At 41.0% G+C, this 19,186-nt stretch overlaps 1 protein-coding gene across 1 annotated transcript in view; it reads right to left on the bottom strand.

Moving 5' to 3' along the window:
• Positions 1-19,186, bottom strand: part of col12a1a (collagen, type XII, alpha 1a) — a 270,018-nt gene that overhangs the window by 33,141 nt on the left and 217,691 nt on the right. Inside the window, exons 56-58 of the mRNA XM_060831214.1 lie at positions 7,195-7,248; positions 5,259-5,312; positions 1,517-1,570 (exon numbers count right to left, since the gene is read on the bottom strand). Coding sequence (XP_060687197.1) covers positions 1,517-1,570; positions 5,259-5,312; positions 7,195-7,248 — 162 coding nt within the window. The remainder of the gene's footprint in view (positions 1-1,516; positions 1,571-5,258; positions 5,313-7,194; positions 7,249-19,186) is intronic.

The raw sequence follows: 19,186 nt of genomic DNA, 5'->3' as shown, positions 1-19,186 counted from the left end.
ATCCCCACCCTCCTCTCGCTTATCTCTCCACACTTCAGGCTCACTGCCTTTATTCCTGATGAATGGCTTTTGCCCGAAATGTCGATTTTACCGCTCCTTGGATGCTGCCTGAATTGCTGTGCTCTTCCAGCACCACTGATCCAGAATCTGGTTTCCAGCATCTGCAGTCATTGTTTTTACCTACTTACCCAAATACACCCACTGAACAGACCCTCTGTCCTGCCTGAAACTGATTCCACTTCGTACGCCTAATTACCCTCGGACCTCATCCTGTCACCACAACCTTCACCCCTGACTCCACTCCACTCCATCACCAGCTTGACCAACCCCTGCCACCCCTGAACTGACATCTCTCCCACTTGATGTCGGAAACAACAGCCATTTCCACTGTCAGACCCCAACAGCCCCCCCGATCCCAGTCTGACATCCCCCCGAAACAACAAACTTAACTTGACAACCCCACCCCACTTGCACTTCCTGTGACAGTTTTGTTTTTCTTTATTCATTTGTAGGATGTGGGCTTTGCTGACTGAGTCAGCATTTTTTTTTTGCCCATCTCTAGTTGCCCCATGAGAAGGTCGGGGTGAGCTGCCTTCTTGCATTGCTGCCGTCCTTGTGCTGTGGATTGACCCATAATATCTTTAGGGAGGGAGATCCAGGATTTTGGCCCAGTGACAGTGAAGCAACAGCAATATATTTCCAACTCAGGGTGGTGAATGGCTTGGAGGGGAGCTTGCAGGGGGTGGAGTTCTCATGTATCTGCTGCCCTTGTCCTCTTAGATGAAGGTGTTTGTGGGTTTGGAAGATCTTTGGTGAACTTCTGCAGCGCATCAGTAGATGATACACACTGCTGCTACTGAGGGTTGGTGTTGGAGGGAATGGATGCTCATGGATGTGGTGCTTATCAAGCAGCTGCTTTGTCCTGGATGGGGTCAAGCCTCTTGAGCGAATAAAGTGGTTTTAGTCTATCATCATAACTCCATCCTTTCTTCTTGATGAACTGAGTCAAATAGATGTTGTTAGCTTGAAATGTTCTACTGCAGAGAATGGAAGAGGCAGAGACAAATATATCTTTCAGAACAAAAGTGTATAAAATTTAATCAGAAGGTGATATAGGTCCGTGGGACAATGGAACTGGTTTTCAACTGCTCTAGCATTAGTTGGTGCTGTTAGATCCATACCATGCTGTAAACTTCTGTTGCTTCATAGATTAAATCAAAGAGTGAGAGCAAAAGGTCATTAAGACATGGTGACCCTCAGGTTAAACTCACCAATTGTCTCTCTCTAATAAGAAAGCTATCAGGGACTATGGAGACTTTACCTTTCCTTAATCAGATTTAAGGCAAAGGAAAACTTTTTTATCATTCCATGATTTCTGTCCTTGATGCTGAGTTACAGTGAAGAACTTGTGCAGTGAAATTTTAAGCTGAAACTGTTTGTATGATGATTATTCATAATTCATAACATTGGTTAAAGATATTGAACAGCAGTATTTCTTTCTGAAGGTATGACTTACAGGTGGTCCTCGTGGTCCAGAAGGTCCAATTGGTCCTTGTTTACCTGGAAAACCCTGTAATATGAAAGAAACACAGTCTTGAAAGAGATTGGAGTTAATGTATCTTTTGGCATTAAGCATTTATGTCCCCCATAAAAAAACTGTCTGGCAGCACAGTCTTGACATCAATCAGCTGGAATTGGCAAGTGTCACGAATCAGCTACTTGAGGATCTTGTTAAGTGGGACCTCTTATTAATTCATTTATTGTGGGGCATCAATGAGGGTGTTGCTGAATGGGCAAGCATGTCAGATGTCAGTTCAGAGTCAGCCATATTGTTGTGAGTCTGGAGTCACATATAGGCCAGACCAGATAAGGATGGCCATCTCCTACTTGAAGGACATTAATGAGCCAGGAAGGTGTTTTCCACAACAATTGACAATGATCATCGTTGGATACTTAGTTTCAAATTTTTAACTGGATTAAAATTTCACCATCTTTCATGGTGGGAATTGAACTTGGGTCCCCAGAACATTAACTAGATTTCTGCATTAACAATCCAACAATAATACCCAAGGCTGATGCTTTCCCAGACTCTTCCAACTGTTCCAAATATGGCACATTACATCACAGAGATGGGTTAAACCAAACAAAGAGGAGTCCCAAATGGGGAACATTCCCTGCACTGGTATCTTCCAGTGCCAAATGTTCAAATGCCTGACAACCAGTTAGCTAAAGGTCAGAAAGTGCCACCCACTGGATCTTCCAGGCGTGTCAAAGCTGAAGCAGCAACAAATCCTCCTTAACAAAATCAAACAGCAGTGGTCCTGTATGACTGTCCGGGTCACTTTTTCTGCCTCCTTCCCTCATTCAGCAAGCTACCGGAGTATACCCACCATGGCATTCACGTTTATATACCATCGCTCAGTAACAGAAGGCGTCTCTCTTTGACTCTGGCAGCATCAAAAGCAGAAGTGACTTCTGCCAGGAGATTTTGGAAAAAAAATCATGGGATAAACTTCTAGTCAGCCCACAGCAAGAATGAAGTGGATCTGAATAAGTTTTGCAAAATTGATATTGGAGACTCAGTTGCTTGATTTACACAGTGCCTGATTTTCATCCTCACTGGCTTTAGTAGAAATTAGCATGGGGTAGAAAAGAGGTCGCTGATTCACCATCAATCTTTTGCAGCTCAGCCTAAAAATAATCTGGCATTTATTCAATGACCACTGGACATCTCAAAGCTCTTTGGAGTCACTAAAGTATTTTTGAAGTGCAATTTAGGAAACAGAACAGTAGCTTTGTGCAGGACATAACATCATGGTAAATTTGTTTGATCAGAGGAATGCATCTAAGTCTTTTTCTTTTGCAATGCAACAGAATAACTCTGAATTATTCATTCAGATCCTCAGCTTTATACAGTCTCTCACTCTGTTGTCTAGTTTAGCTGACACTAATCATTCAGTCAGTTAGTGATTAACATGAAGGTAACACTAGTGAAGAGCTTTTATTTCTTATTGTTAAGCGTGACTCATTTGGTAGTTCCTCCACCTTAAGACAAGTCAGTTCAATCTCCCTCCATGGCTTACTCCTACCATCCAGCACTGCACTTTGGTAAATGTTCTGGTCCAGATGATTTGTTGAAGTCATCACTTACTTGTTTAAAAACCAAAAAAACTGCAGATTCTGTAAATCAAAAAGACAAACAGAAATTGCTGAAAAACCTCAGCAGGTCCAGCAGCATCTGTGGAGAGAAAGCAGAGTTAATGTTTCAGGTCCAGTGACCCTTCCTTAGAGCATGGTTCTGAGGAAGGGTCACTGGACATGAAAAGTTAACTTTGCTTTCTCTCCATAGATGCTACCAGACCTGCTAAGCTTTTCCAACAATTTGTGTTTTTATCACTTATGTGTTGTTCTAGATGTTAAAAATTCTGATCTCAATTTTACGACTGTAAGCTATTCAGCTCATTGGGTTCCCATTGGTGTTTTGATTGAAAATGTTAGGCCATTGTATCACTACTGAACAAAGAGTAACTGTCATCCTTCTTGTACAAATAATGGTACAAAAGTATAAAGCAATTGGTTATTTATCTCTATACCATTTGTGGGAGTGTACTCATCACTGCTTTGTTTATTACACCTTGTATATCTCACTTCCCTACGTACCCCCAATTTTATGAAGGCACCCACTCCTGGTAGATACGATCCATGACTATCCAGCAGTCTATGGAGCTTTACCTCAGTACCCTGTCTCCACATCTAAGACTTGTCTGTTACAGTGAGCAGACTGCTTGTCCCTGGGGGTAACTCAGTTAAAGTCCCACGTTCAGGAACTCACAAGCAGGAGTAGGACACTTAGGTTTCCTTCTTTGACATCCAAGACCACTCTGCCCTGATTACAACTGAAATCAAATAAAAACCACATCCACAAGGAGAAATTCAAGATCCTTCCGTTCCATATGGCTCAGTTCCATCCTGGCAGGGTGTAATAACACAGAAAACCCCACTGGAAAGGAACATTATTTATAGTTAAACATCAAAATAGTGTCATACATAGGTTAGTCCCAGTACAGGACAGACCCATTCCTGGGTCTGGTCTCTTGTTTTGCCTTTTCCAGAAGTGTTCTTACACACTACTGAACATTTTATTTCCTGTCACCAAATCACACTGACAATTAATTGGACAGTTGGCAGAGATGACCTCCCTCCACGGCCTGCTGCCTGGACCTGATATAGGAGGAGCTCCTCCCATCCGCCCACACCCCTTCACACTGGTAGCCCAAAGATCAGGAGCGTGGGGGCTGAAGTGCAACTATAAACACAACAAAAGATTTTCTAAATAACAAAAAATTGGATCTGCTTTAGGTTTTTCTCCCCCCAGGGGGTCTTGTAAAGCCCTCACATAGGGCACCTTACCATCTGAGATATGTTCCAGGAAAACCTGAAGGTTGCTCTCATACTGCAGTAAATAAAAACTTGCAATTTATGTAAATGTACTTCAAAGCGTTTACTGCCTTCTGCTATTAACTATGCCCAGATACAAGAAGTGGGGATGTCGGTGTTGGACTGGGGCGTACAAAGTTAAAAGTCACACAACACCAGGTTATAGTCCAACAGGTTTATTTGGAAGCACTAGCTTTAGGATCGCAGTTCCTTCATCAGGTGATTGTGGATCAGAAGACAAAGAATTTATATTAAACGACTACAATTTCATGCAACTGAAACAGTAGGAAGCAGGATGGGTCTGTGGTTAGCACTACAGCCTCACAGTACCAGGGACCCAGGTTCAATTCCAGCCTTAGGTGACTTTCTGTATGGAGTTTGCACATTCTCCCTGCGTCTATGTGGGTTTGCTCTAGTTTCCTCTCACAATTCAAAGATGTGCAGGCCAGGTGAATTGGCCATGCTAAATTGCCCACAGTGTTAGGTGCATTAGTCAGAGGGAAATGGGTCTGGGTGGGTTACTCTTCAGAGGGTTAGTGTGGACCTGTTGGGCCGAAGGGCCTGTTTCCACACTGTAGGGAATCTAAATGTTAAAAAAATAGAAACCATATATTAAACAAACCTAGATTGCTATTAAGCCTTTCATCTTTTAGAATGTCCAGATACAAGAAGTCCTTCTGAAAATGATTGGGATGTCTCAATGTGTTTTACAGCCAGTGAAATAAAAGTGTAGCCAGTGTTGTAGGAAAGGATATACATTTGTGTCGAAAATCTGCACCTTTTGGGATCTCTCTGATTCACATGAGTAAAACAGTACTCACCCTTGGACCCTCCGTTCCTGCTGTACCTGGAGGGCCAACACGACCAGGTGGTCCCTGTTAACAAACAAGGTTTTCAGTCAGATATTGGTATCACAATTCGCCCTCATCTGACTTTCATCATTAACTTGCAAAAGTACATTACAACAAAAAAACCCTTAAATCTTGGGTCCTGCTAAGATTTACACTTTTCAAACAAACTCTTAAAGAGCTAGCTTGTCTCACAAAATAAACTGCTAGACAAATACTATTCACCATTCTTCCATATTGTTCAGTTTGTGACCCTCACAGATGTGGAAGGACTTGTAAACGAAAGGTATTTAAAAATGTCAAAAATTTTCGGTGCCCTTTTAAGTTATGTTGATATTTACAATGTGTGTAATGTATTCCAGACTTCTCTGTTTCTTACAGCATTGGATGCTAAAAAAAACTGGAAGTGGAGTCTAAGATGGTCAACACAAAGAGGATTAACTGTGCCTCCAACCAAACTGGACCACCACTTTCACCTATCCAATCTGGAAGTTTTCTTATTGAAAAGAATTTCAGGAAGAGAATCACAGAATATCAGATTATGGGTCTCAAGTGTGTCAAGGATGGAGGGAACAGACACACCAGAAAGAGGACTTAAGGGCCCGTTCAGAACAGCCATGATCTTCTTGAATAATTTAGGATATCTAGTCGGCATGGACACGTTGGACCAAAGGATCTGTTTCTATGCTTACAACTCTATGATTCTATGATTGGCAGAACAAGCTCAAAGGGTCACATGCCTTTGTTTCTTATGATATTTTGAAAGGAATTTACCACTTTTTTCAAAAATGTTCAGTATCAATTGTCTCAGTTGGCTTTTGTCAAGAATGAGTTGGGACACATTTGAATGTGGGATTCTAGGTGAAACAAGGAATAAACTCAGAGAAGTACTATACCATGGGGTGGAATCTAAAACTTCAGCAGGAACTAAGGGTGCCATATTGTGCCATAGCCTAAGGTAGCCCAGGGAGTGTCTGTGAAGGAAGAGTTTTACACTCGCATCAAGTGTGAAAAGAACCAAAGTCTGTTGGTAAGTGTACTGACTCAGAAATCCTGAAGATGTGGATGAGAAGTCACACATGTTTGGTCACTATGTGTAACTTAAGCCCAGAACTTGAGAGTGCTACATGTTCTTAAATCTGAAATGATTTTAAATATTGTTAACATCTCCGTATGTGGCTCTGTCCAGATATTTCAGTTTAATAGTGAAAATAATACATTGTTTCTTTAAATAGAGCATCATAAAAATGATCAGACTTAAGCAAACTATTGCAGCATGTACATTGAATGGACTGTTCTATGTCAAACGCACCGGCACAACACAGGCCAGTGCAAGCCAAACTCCCACAATACCTTGCTGAGAGGTACTCCGGGGTACAAGACAGGATAAATATAATTTAAAGTATTTACTACACGCTGTTTTCAAGTTTGCCCAGAAAAAGGTCAAGTCACCATAGTATTACCAGACCACAGAGAGAGAGGGACTGGTGATCAACGTGCCTCAGATAAGGGGAGAGGTTAAGAAGGTCAGTCTTTTATGGTAACCTCAGCTGGTGAGGGAATTGAACACCATTGATGTCTGTATTGCACATCTGCTGTCCAACTATGTGGCTCTCCTGTAAGACTGAAGCTCTTACTGCACTGCTTTATCAAGCAATCACAGCATTGGATCGATGGAGAGTAATAAACCTCCCTTTACATTCTCATCAAGCAACCTAGGATCAAATACAATTCTACCCCAGCCTCAGAGGAGCATCCTTTGTGTTTCTTCCACTACCTGTACCAGTCACGTAGCATCTCTCAGAATTAGGTTTCCATTGCAATTCAAGTTTAACACTGCAATCTCACCAGCCTTTGCACTACATAGTAACACCAGAGAAAATAAAAGAGGAAGAGCAAAATAACTTACTTGCCGGCCTGGCAATCCCGGTTCTCCTGAATCACCTTTCATTCCAGGGCGTCCCTGTAACAGACATAGCCCAGATCATAAGCACAGCAAAGAAATGGTCCATTAGAAACAGTTTCCCAATAATCTCGACTGAATGAAAGCACTGACGAAGAGAATACAACAGATTTAGGCCATTCAGCTTTTTCTATCTTTCAGTGAGTTCATGGCTAATGTGTATCTTAATTCCCATGACCTGACTTTGTATTCAATCACTCAATCCTTTTATCCAGTGAAACTTTATCTCTTGAAAGCTTTAATTGTGCCAGCATCTACAGCCTCTTAGCAGAGTTCGCAATTTCAACTTTGCAATGCTTCCTGCATTGCCTGGTTCCAATTTTGAAATTATATACGGTTACTCCAATTCCCTTACCAGAGAAAACAAAATCAATTAAACACAGATATTCAAGCAGTAGAAATGTTGGTTGTGTTATTTAGTTTACTCACACTTTAATCAACTCCTAACTATTCTGCTTTCAACCAAACCCATCTTATGTCAAACCTCCTACAACTTTTAAAAAGAAAATACAGGCAGTTTGTAGATATAAATTGTAACTTATCTCTCTATATTGTTGCTAACAATTATTCTATTGATGAATACGTCAGTTCAGCCACACTCTAGGACATCGCTAAGGATCCGTGAAGAGAAAAATCTGTCAATGTTTAATGCATTGTAAACTCCCCTGATTTGAAACATTAACCTGTCTCCGATCAGATGACGACAGACCTACTGCATATTCAGCACTCTTTTCTTCTCATTGAGATAGAAAGATGGAGCAATGGAAATACTGACTTCCTTAATATGATATGAGAAAAGCCAAAGATGAGAAATAGCTATTTGACCCATTTAACTCACCTTCTAGTCCCATAATAGCATCCAGCTGTATTTTCAATCTTCTCAGTTGTCTTTCCTTTACTATCTCACCTGGCAGATTATTCCCAACATTTATCACTGTTTGAAGTAAATTCTTCCTCTGTCTGTTTTATATTTACTTGTCAAAAATGTAAATAATGTCTCCTATCTTTGCTTTCCTAGCTTGTTTTGAAATAATGAAGAAATGCTTCCCCCATTTCATATTTTGTATGTGTGAATATCCTTAAAGTGTCTTCATTTTTGGCTGGTGAATTTGGCTGCCTATAATCTTGCCTCATAGCTCATCCTCTTTACATCTGGGACTAGCCTTGCTGAATCCCTTCCCAATGCATGAATAGCAGAACCGACCACTGCGCCAAGTGTGATCTGACCAGTGTATTGTAAAATCTCTGAAGAGTTATACTCTCTATTGTTCCATTCTAGTATTCTATCAACATTTTTACCATATTGAAAGTTAAAGGTCTGATGTTATTCCCAGGTTCCCTCTCCAAGTCTGTCTGTGTTATATCCATTTTCATTTATTCAACTCTTAGAATGTGTTTTTTGCCTGAAGCAAGTCTCTAGTGACATTATACACTTTTCTTTTCTTTTCTGGTGGATGAGCGTCACTGGCAAGTTCTGCATTTTATATAGTATACATCCCTAATTGCACTGGAGAAGGGCAAAGTGAGCTGTTCTCTTGAACCACTTCTGTGTGATGAAGTACTGTCATAGCACTGGTGGGGAGGGTGTTGTAGGATTTTGATCCAGTAATGATGGAGGAACAAGGATATATTTCCAAGTCCATTAAACACCCTGTCCTTGTTCTTCTAGGCAGTGGGACAGGCTCTGCAACTAAAGAGTTACAGCAATGAATCTTAAAGATGGTATGCACTGCAACTATGGTGGGCAGATGGTTGAAATGAAAATGCAGGTGGTAGAAGTGTGAATGCTTAAGGTGATGGACTGAATGTCAATTAAAATGACTCCTTTGTCATGGATGCTGCGAGCTTCTTAAGGAATACTGATGATTGAGAATTTGGCAAGGAAAGTACGATTGAATATCAATGGAAGATCTTTCTCTTTCATGAATAATCTTTACCTAACTATCGTGTGATATAAATGTTACTTGCTACTATTTATCCCAAACTTTCATATTGCCATTGTCTTGCTGAATGGGGCATGGGCTGTTTAATTATCTAAGCAGTTGCAAATGGAGCTGAACATCATGCTATCATCAGTAAACAGCCCACTTCTGTGGAAGTCCTTGATGAAGTAGGGTTTTAGGCTTACAGTACTGCCAGCTCCTTCTGTTCTTCCTATTTTAGTGTCAGCAACAAATCTGAAGAGCAATGTCTACACCAGTACTGCAAATTAGAAACAATACGTTTTAAACACTGACTCAGTAGGACTTCACTCAACACCTACACTTAATTTCATATTGTTTTAACCAATTTCCTATCTAGAAAAAAACAATGCACCTCAAATTCCTGTGGCTGAAATTCCATTGGTTGTCTTTTGTTTTTTTAAATTAGTTTAAAGGTAAGATGGACTGAGTCAGACAAATAAATGGGTTGTTAACTGAAATGAGAAAGCTATCTTAATCATAAACCAAGCGTCATTGTGAAACACAGTGAGGTCGCACTGAATATGGTAGGAATTGTCAGTTGATAAAAGACTGAGATTTAGCTTGCCTAAAATCCACCGAGTAGTCACATGATAAAATGATATAGAGTCAATTACTGACCAAAGCAATTAAACTCTATCTGGTAGTTAACAGCAGACCTCAATATGTGGTGAGGTAAATACCAGTGATCAAGATCCTTTGGAACTGTATCTATGCCAAAGTCAGGCATCTCCTTTTATCAATGTGTAATCACTGCAAGATTTTGTGGGATTCTGTTTAAAGTTCAAATGAGGGCAATTTTTTTTAAAGAAACTAAAATCTAGAAGAGGCTTTGGATGGGAGAAGCCACTGCAAATAAATCAATTTATTTAATGGACATCAGTGGTATGGTTCTCTCATTATCAGATGGTGCTGGAACCCAGAACGAGGGGGGAGGTATCAGGTGTGCCGTTGGAGCGAAACCATTTCTGAAAGATAGCACAGCACTGAAAGATGACTATTTTGATTGATTTCTATGTTCACGGAGGTGACATCAGCATCCACTATGTTAACAGCCATCTCTGTGTCTTGTTCAATAGTTGTGATCTGTTTTGTCCTTGTTGCTAAGAGCACACATACTGGAGAGGCAAGCCTGACGAAAATTGGCCATGTATGGGTTTGTGGGTTGCTGAAGTGATTCGAACTCAAATGGAACACTACCATGGTAACCAGGCAATGAATGCAACAACATCTCTGTAGGAAGGAATGCAAACCTTATGATTGCTTGAAACAGCACTTCAGCAGAGTGGGTTTATGTATGGCCTTTGCATCTATCTTATTGGGATGGTTCTCAACCTCATTGACGCAAAATTAAAAATATAAAATATTTTTCTATCACTCTAATCTGTTGGAATAAATCTTGCCTTCAAAAAACACATTACACGCAGTTGTAAGTAACAAATAGATGATGCCTTTAAAGTTCAACTGTGCGACATTGGAGAACAAGTGCTGAAAATATTCAAGAGATATTCCTTTATCACCAATCTAATGAATGAACTGATCCTTATGTTTTAATGTAGCTATTCAAGTTGGCGGATGAAGGACTTAAGGCAAATGCGTTCAGCTTTTATATGCCGAGAGCACACCAGTGTAACATGCCCCAACTAGTACAAAATGGAATTCTGTGTCAGGAACAGGAGAGAGGGCAATGCTGGGGAAAGTTACATACAGTTGAAAATGTGTTGCTGGTTAAAGCACAGCAGGTCAGGCAGCATCCAAGGAATAGGAAATTCTTCATTTCGGGCATAAGCCCTTCATCAGGAATGAGGAGAGGGTGCCAGGCAGGTTACATATAGCCATTTAAAGATTCTTCAGAAGTGCTGCAGTCCCAAATTTGTAAGAGTGACTCAATGATTCCAATTAATTTATATGATTATTTAAAGTATGGCAGCCAGTTCTACCTCAAAGGTCTTTGTTTCAGACTAATGAGCAAGAGGCATCAGATCTGCTTTCTGGGAACAAAGTGAGCCAAGTGGATGAAGTGTCACTAGGGTGTTACAGATATGATATACATAATACAGTGATGTTTTAAGACTGTGGTTTAAGTTAGGATACGAATTAAGGATCCATGTAACCTGTTCTGAAATCTGCCTGAGGTTATCGCAGTTAAAGTTTAAAGGGCAGTTCGGGTTGTTTGCAGAGAGAAGATGAAAGGCAGCAGCATCTGTGATTGCAGGGGTTTGACAGGCCCCCCAATGGTGTTCAGAATGTCAGGCAAGAAACGGTTTGCTTTTAAATCTCCATTTACTGCAAAATTAAAACAGCTAGGGTCTCAATCATAAATAATTAGCATTTCTACCTGCATATAAGGCTCATTTGATTCATATTGCCATGGAAATGGGTTTTGTAATTAAAAAAGGTTTCCCAAAATTATCACTGAACCACACTGACAGTGCTAAGCTGCCAAGATCCAAAAGGGGGAAAGCGAGCGAGATATGCAAACTCTCAATAGCCCATCAAATGGGACATTGCTGGGATCTCATGCTCAACTGAGTAGATCAAAAATTCATAAAGATTTGCACCTGGAAGATTGACCAACTTTGTGGTATGGGAGAATTGCCAGGAACAAGTCTTACAGTGAATGACAGGCTTGTGGTTAAAGGTTACCAAGCTGGAAAAAGAAATGAAGGGGAAGTAAAGCTTTGGAAGCTAAGAAAGGCATTGGACTGGAAAAATCAAATAAATACTTAAATGTCAGTCTAAAGTATCTATATGAATTGGGTTTTCTGCTGTATTTGAAGTAAAAGAGCGATGCTCTGTCCTGTAGTTTATCGTGTAGCTGCCTACAAAAATAATACTCAGTTAACAGTATTGTTGGTCCATTTGTTGAAGAAGTTTTAAACATGAAATTTTGTGTCATCCATTCAGCTGTTGATTCAAAGTTTACGTGGTTTTTTTTAAAGTTATAGATCTCTATGAGGATTGTAACAAATGAAACATTTAGAGGGTAGTGATCATTTAACTAAGTTGGCTACAGAAAAGGACAAGGGGCAATCTAAAATGAGAATAATTAATTCAGGTAAAATCAACTTCAATGGCCTACAAAAGCAGAAATTGCTGGAGAAGCTCAGCAAATCTGACAGCATTGCTCCACAGATTTCCAGTATCCTCAGATCTTTGGTATTTATTCAAATGCATAAAAATAGTTTGGGCCAAGAGAAATCTGTAGCATGGATTAGTTGGAAATCAACGAATCGAACAATGGGCTGCCTTTAAAGAAGAGGGATTTCAAACACAGCCTGGGTATATTTGTAATGGGAAAAGGGAGGGCAAACAAACTTCCTGGATTATGAAAGGGATAGAAATTGAGATAAAGCATAAAGAGTGTGCTTATGATAGATGTCAGATAGATAGCACAACTTAAACAAAAATTCCAGGCCGAGTGTAGATGGTTCATTTAAAAAGTAGGAGAAAGTGAAGACTGCAGACACTGGAGATCAGAGTCAAAAAGTGTGGCACTGGAAAAGCACAGCATCCGAGGGACAGGAGAATCAACGCTTCAAGTGTAAGCCCTTCATCAGGAATCATTTAAAAAGTATCCAAGAGAAGTAAATTGATAAATGGTCATGATAAATGGTTTGGTAATTCAAAAGTCTTCTACAGATAAAAAGTCAGTAAAAAGATAGTAAAGGGAGAACTGGGGACTATTAGACATCAAGAATATCATTTCGAGTGGAGACAGGGGACAAGAGTGAGCTTTTAAATAAATAGTTTACATCCTGTTTTGACCTAGGAAGAGGAGACCGTTCAAAGACTTAAAGGGTTTAAAATTAATAAAGAAGCATTGACAAAAGGCTGCCTGTGCTTAAATTAATAAAGAGGTGTTGACAATAGGCTGCCTGTAACTAAATGAGGCATGACTTAGGATGTGTGGATTGGAAAAACAGGCTTCAAGGGAAGAACACTAATGAGATGTGGGGAGTGTTCAAGGAGCAGCTACTGCGTGTCCTCGATAGGTATGTACCAGTCAGGCATGGTGTAAAGGGCCTTGTGAGGCAGCCGTGGTTTAGTAAGGAATTGGAGTCCCTTGTGAAAGGGAAGAAGGCGGCATATGTAAAGATGAGGCGTGAAGGTTCAGTAGGGGCGATTGAGTGTTATAAGGTAGCCAGGAAGGAGCTAAAGAGGGAGCTAAGAGAAGCGAGAAGGGGACATGAAACGTCTTTAGCTGGTAGGATTTGGGAAAACCCAAAGGCTTTCTATAGGTATGTCAAGAATAAAAGGATGACTAGGGTAGGTATCGGTCCAGTCAAGGATAGTAGTGGGAAGTTGTGTGTGGAGGCGGAGGAGATTGGAGAGACATTAAATCAGTACTTTTCCTCAGTATTCACTCAGGAACAGGACACTGTTGCTGATGTGAATATGGAATCACAAATAATTAGAATGGATGCCCTGGAAATATGCAGGGAAGAGGTTTTGGGAATATTGGAAAGGATGAATATAGATAAGTCTCCTGGGCCTGATGGCATTTACCCCAGGATCCTATGGGAAGCTAGGGAGGAGATAGCAGAGCCATTGGCCTGGATTTTTATGTCGTCGTTGTCAACAGGAATAGTACCAGAGGACTGGAGGATAGCGAATGTGGTCCCATTGTTCAAGAAAGGGAGTAGGGATAGCCCTAGCAACTATAGGCCAGTGAGTCTGACTTCAGTGGTGGGCAAAGTCTTAGAGAGAATGGTAAGGGATAAGATTTATGAACATCTGGGTAGGAATAACGTGATCAGGGATAGCCAGCATGGTTTTGTGAAGGGCAGGTCGTGCCTCACAAACCTTATTGAGTTCTTTGAGAAGGTGACCAAGGAAGTGGATGAGGGTAAAGCAGTAGATGTTGTGTATATGGATTTTAGTAAGGCGTTCGATAAGGTTCCCCATGGTAGGCTAATGCTAAAACTTCGGAGGTATGGCATTGAGGATACATTAGAGGATTGGATTAGGAATTGGCTGGCTGGAAGGAGACAGAGGGTAGTAGTTGATGGATTATGTTCATCTTGGAGCGCAGTTACTAGCGGTGTACCACAAGGATCTGTTTTGGGACCATTGCTTTTTGTTATCTTTATAAATGATCTAGAGGAAGGACTTGAAAGCTGGGTAAGCAAGTTTGCGGATGACACAAAAGTCGGTGGAGTTGTGGATAGTGAGGAAGGAAGTGGTAGGTTACAGCGGGATATAGATAAGTTGCAGAGCTGGGCGGAAATGTGGCAAATGGAATTCAATGTAGCTAAGTGCGAAGTCGTTCACTTTGGTAGGAATAACAAGATGATGGATTACTGGGCTAATGGTAGGCTACTTGGTAGTGTGGATGAGCAGAGGGATCTTGGTGTCCATGTACACAGATCTCTGAAAGTTGCCACCCAGGTAAATAGTGCTGTGAGGAAGGCATATGGTGTACTGGGCTTTATTGGCAGAGGAATTGAGTTCCGGAGTCCTGAGGTCATGTTGCAGTTGTATAAGACTCTGGTGCGGCCTCATCTGGAGTATTGTGTGCAGTTTTGGTCGCCATACTATAGGAAGGATGTGGAAGCTTTAGAACGAGTGCAGAGGAGGTTTACCAGGATGTTGCCTGGAATGGTAGGAAAATCTTATGAGGAAAGGCTGAGGCACTTGGGGCTGTTCTCATTGGAGAAGAGAAGGTTTAGGGGAGATCTGATAGAAGTGTATAAGATGATTAGGGGTTTAGATAGGGTAGATACTAAGAACCTTTTACCGCTAATGGAGTCAGGTGTTACTAGGGGGCATAGCTTTAAATTAAGGGGTGGTAGGTATAGGACAGAGGTTAGGGGTAGATTCTTCACACAGCGGGTTGTGAGTTCATGGAATGCCCTGCCCGTATCAGTGGTGAACTCTCCTTCTTTATGGTCATTTAAGCGGGCATTGGATAGGCATTTGGAAGTTATTGGGCTAGTATAGGTTAGGTAGGATTCGGTCGGCGCAACATCGAGGGCCGAAGGGCCTGTACTGCGCTGTATCCTTCTATGTTCTATGTTCTATGTTCTAAATTAATAAGGAAGCATTGGCCATAGGCTGCCTGTACTTGAATTATTAAAGAGGCATTGACAATGGGCTGCCTGTAAAGCTTATCAAGCATGAGAACTGGTGGAGATGTATGTACTGTTACTGAACAAGATGAGAGTCAAAATTGCAGAGGCACAGTGTATAATTTTCCAGGTTTCTCTATGATGAAAGGTGACTTTGAAGACTAAATTGCAAATGTTACACCATTCTTCAGAAATATGAAGAGAAGACTAGCAACTACAATCCCATTTGTTTAACCCTGGTAATAGGCAGACTTTTAGAAACAATAATTTGGGATAATATTAATAGTCACGTGGGTTAATTAAAAAAAAAGCAGAGCAAATTTGTTCAGGCAAATTGAGTAGCTTGCTTGAGTTTCTTGAGGAGGTAACAGGGTTTGTGAGGGCAATGCTTTGATGTGGTCTCCATGGTCTATCCAGAAATGTTTGATAGAGTGACACACAATGGACTAGAGTGCAATCACAGTAAAGTCACCAGAGTCCCACTTTCTTATTAGGGAGAGAGAACTAGTGGTAAGCTTCATCTGAGGGGCCACCATGTCTCAGGCAAGAAAGTGGTTGAGAACACAATACCTTCATGGTGACCTCAGTTGGTGCAGGAATTGAACCCATGCTATTAGTATCAGCCTGCATCACAAATCCAGCCAACTGAGTTTACCAAGTCCCATTCAGTGCAACAGCATGGAATAGGAGAAAGTGAGGACTGCAGATGTTGGAGAGCAGAGCTTAAAAATGTGTTGTTGGAAAAGCGCAGCAGGCCAGGCAGCATCAAAGGAGCAGGAGAATCAACGTCTCGTGGAAAAGCCCTTCTTCAGGAATGGAATAGACGAGTTAGATATTATAGAGAAATGCAGGCAGAGTAGCAACTTAGATATAATATTAGCCGACTGACAGGAACTAGACATAGTGGTGAATGGTTACTGTGCAGTGTGAAGAAAGGTTTCTAGTGCAGTTTCCAGGGATCAGTGATAAGATTCCTACTCCTCCTGACGTCTATTCATGAACTACATCGTGTTCTGCAGGACAAACTTCTAAAATTTACAGATGAATACAAAACATGTGAAACGTGAGGAGAATATTATAAAACTTCATGAGAAAGAAAGATATATTAGTTAAATGGCCATACAAGTAGAAAATGCAATTTAATGTAGCAAGTGTGAAGCAATTCATTTTTGTAGAAAGAACATGGCGACACGATGCTAAATATAAGATGCAGTTCTAGAGGTGAAGCTGGTGCAGATCACTTGAGTATATATTTATACAATTTATAATCTAATCTAATCTTGGGAGGGGAGTTTTGGAGAGAGGATGTCAGTTGACTCAGTTTGAGAAATAGTTGGGAGGATGGTAGTCAGGGTTGGGCAGTCGGGGAAGGGGTCAACAGTGGAGAGTTGGAAAAAGCCAGATGTATATAACTGAAGAGTTAAAACTCTTAAGAAAAAAATAAGAAAAAAAAGAAGATAAAAAAAATGGGCGGCACGGTGGCACAGTGGTTAGCACTGTTGCCTCACAGCGCCAGAGACCTGGGTTCAATTCCCGACTCAGGCGATTGACTGTGTGGAGTTTGCACGTTCTCCCCGTGTCTGCGTGGGTTTCCTCCGGGTGCTCCGGTTTCCTCCCACAGTCCAAAGATGTGCGTGTCAGGTGAATTGGCCATGCTAAATTGCCCGTAGTGTTAGGTAAGGGGTAAATGTAAGGGTATGGGTGGGTTGCGCTTCGGCGGGTCGGTGTGGACTTGTTGGGCCGAAGGGCCTGTTTCCACACTGTAAGTAATCTAATCTAATCTTATTGAAGGTGGGAGGATAGACTGAAAGGACAATAACTAAACCTCTCAACATCCTAGGCTTTATCAGTAGGGATATACAGTACGAAGCAAAGAAGTTACATTAAACCTGTGTAAGACACTAGAGTCATAGTGTCAGAGAAGTTAAATCAAACAGTGAAGTCTAGAGAGGGGAAGCAGAAACGATTCGTGAGAATGTTTCCAGGGATGAGGAAGTTTAGTTATGTGGACAGATTGGAGAAATTGAGAATTTTCTACCTGGAAAGGAGAAGTTTGAAAGGAGATTTAACTGAGGTGTTCAAAATCAAGAAGGTCTGTAACATGACAAACCTCTTCTATTCATGGAAAGTTGAGAATAAGAGAGCAGAAATTCAAGGAGCAACTATGAAAGGGGAAACTATTTCAGAGAGTGAGTGGTTAGCATCTAGAATGCACTGCCTGATGAAAAAAAAATGAATGACACAGGGTTACTTGACACTTTCAAAAGGATCATTCTCCTAAAACAACTACAGGATGGCAGGGGAAAGACTGGGGCATTCTAATCAGTGAATTTCTCCTTCAGAACAATAGTACAGACACAATAGGCTGATGCCCTTCCTTTGTACTGTAACCATTCTATGATACGGATAGATATAAGACAATAACCCTCTGGATACAGTTTAGATTAAAGTCTAAAGCTTCAGGCTGTAGAAGTATAAAGGTCTTTCACATGTGTCTTTCAAGGTAAGCTAATCTTGTTTGGTTTAGTTTCTAGCAATTAGGTTCTTTCCTCAGTATACATGAAATGATTAGCTAAATTATGGATTGCGGAAGCTGGTAATTGTGTTGGGACATTTACTGTTACACAAACTTGGAAAGGGTTTTCTATCTGAGGCTGGTCCGTTGCCATGACATTCATTCGAGTATTTCAGTGCCAATAGATCTTGTCTTACTCAAGACTTGATGCCAATGGAGTTGTGCCATGGATAAAGTAGCAGATTGTTGAGAGATTAATTGGAACTGAGGAATAGAAAATGCAATAGCTACACCACATTCTGCCTTGCACATTTTTTAAAGCATGTTTCTTTTGCTATTCATGAATATAATTATCATAAACTGGTGTAACATCTATCACAAAGTCAAATCTTGATGTTTTAAAACTTATTTATTGAATTTCATCCATCTACACAGTGTCATTCGGTGACACTGATGGAGACCTTCGTTACAATGACTTTGGTTGACCCAAGGTAAAATTTACATCTGGAGAAATGTATAACAGGGCACTTGGGAGTAATAGGGAATCATAGAGGTCTCTCTATTATCTCTTCTCTGGCATCTAGCTCATCAACAAAGCATTTCCTTGCTTGTCAAAGATCTGAACTCATTTTTCTTCTGAATGTGTCTTTATACATTATGTCTTTGTGGGTGGCACAGTGGTTAGCACTGCTCCCTCACAGCGCCTGAGACCCGGGTTCAATTCTCGACTCAGGCGACTGACTGTGTGGAGTTTGCACGTTCTCCCCATGTCTGCGTGGGTTTCCTCCGGGTGCTCCGGTTTCCTCCCACAGTCCAAAGATGTGCGGGTCAGGTGAATTGCCCATGCTAAATTGCCCGTAGTGTTAGGTAAGGGGTAAATGTAGGGATATGGGTGGGTTGTGCTTCGGCGGGTCAGTGTGGACTTGTTGGGCCGAAGGGCCTGTTTACACACTGTAAGTAATCTAATCTAATCTACATGTAACCATCAAGTTGCTCAAAAAGCAGAGCAAATTTATTTGATGCAGAAAAACATCCCTTGGCATTGCAATGTTCCTAATTTCTTCACAAGGTGCTGTAGTCTGCCCTAAGTCAACAGATGTGGACCTGAAATCCCTTCATCCCTTATCCCATGTGGAACTCTGTCACATTGGACAGCACCTATGGCCTGGCATAGATGTCAAGAAACATTTTGAAACTAGTTACTTGTATTCATTCTTTTATTTAGAGAAGCAACCAATTTCATGTCATCAACAATTTGACAATGCTAACCAGGGTCCATCACTGGATGGTCAACTAATGAAATGATTTACCACTACCAAAGAAGGAAACTGACTGACCAAACCAGAGGGTTTTTGGAATTCCTTTCCTTAAAAGGAAGGGCATACAAAATT

This window comes from Hemiscyllium ocellatum, chromosome 10, assembly GCF_020745735.1.
Source record: "Hemiscyllium ocellatum isolate sHemOce1 chromosome 10, sHemOce1.pat.X.cur, whole genome shotgun sequence".
In the NCBI taxonomy this organism is placed as follows: Eukaryota; Metazoa; Chordata; class Chondrichthyes; order Orectolobiformes; family Hemiscylliidae; genus Hemiscyllium; species Hemiscyllium ocellatum.
Note: the sequence above shows the minus strand (reverse complement) of the source record. Positions and strands in the feature narration are given on the sequence as shown.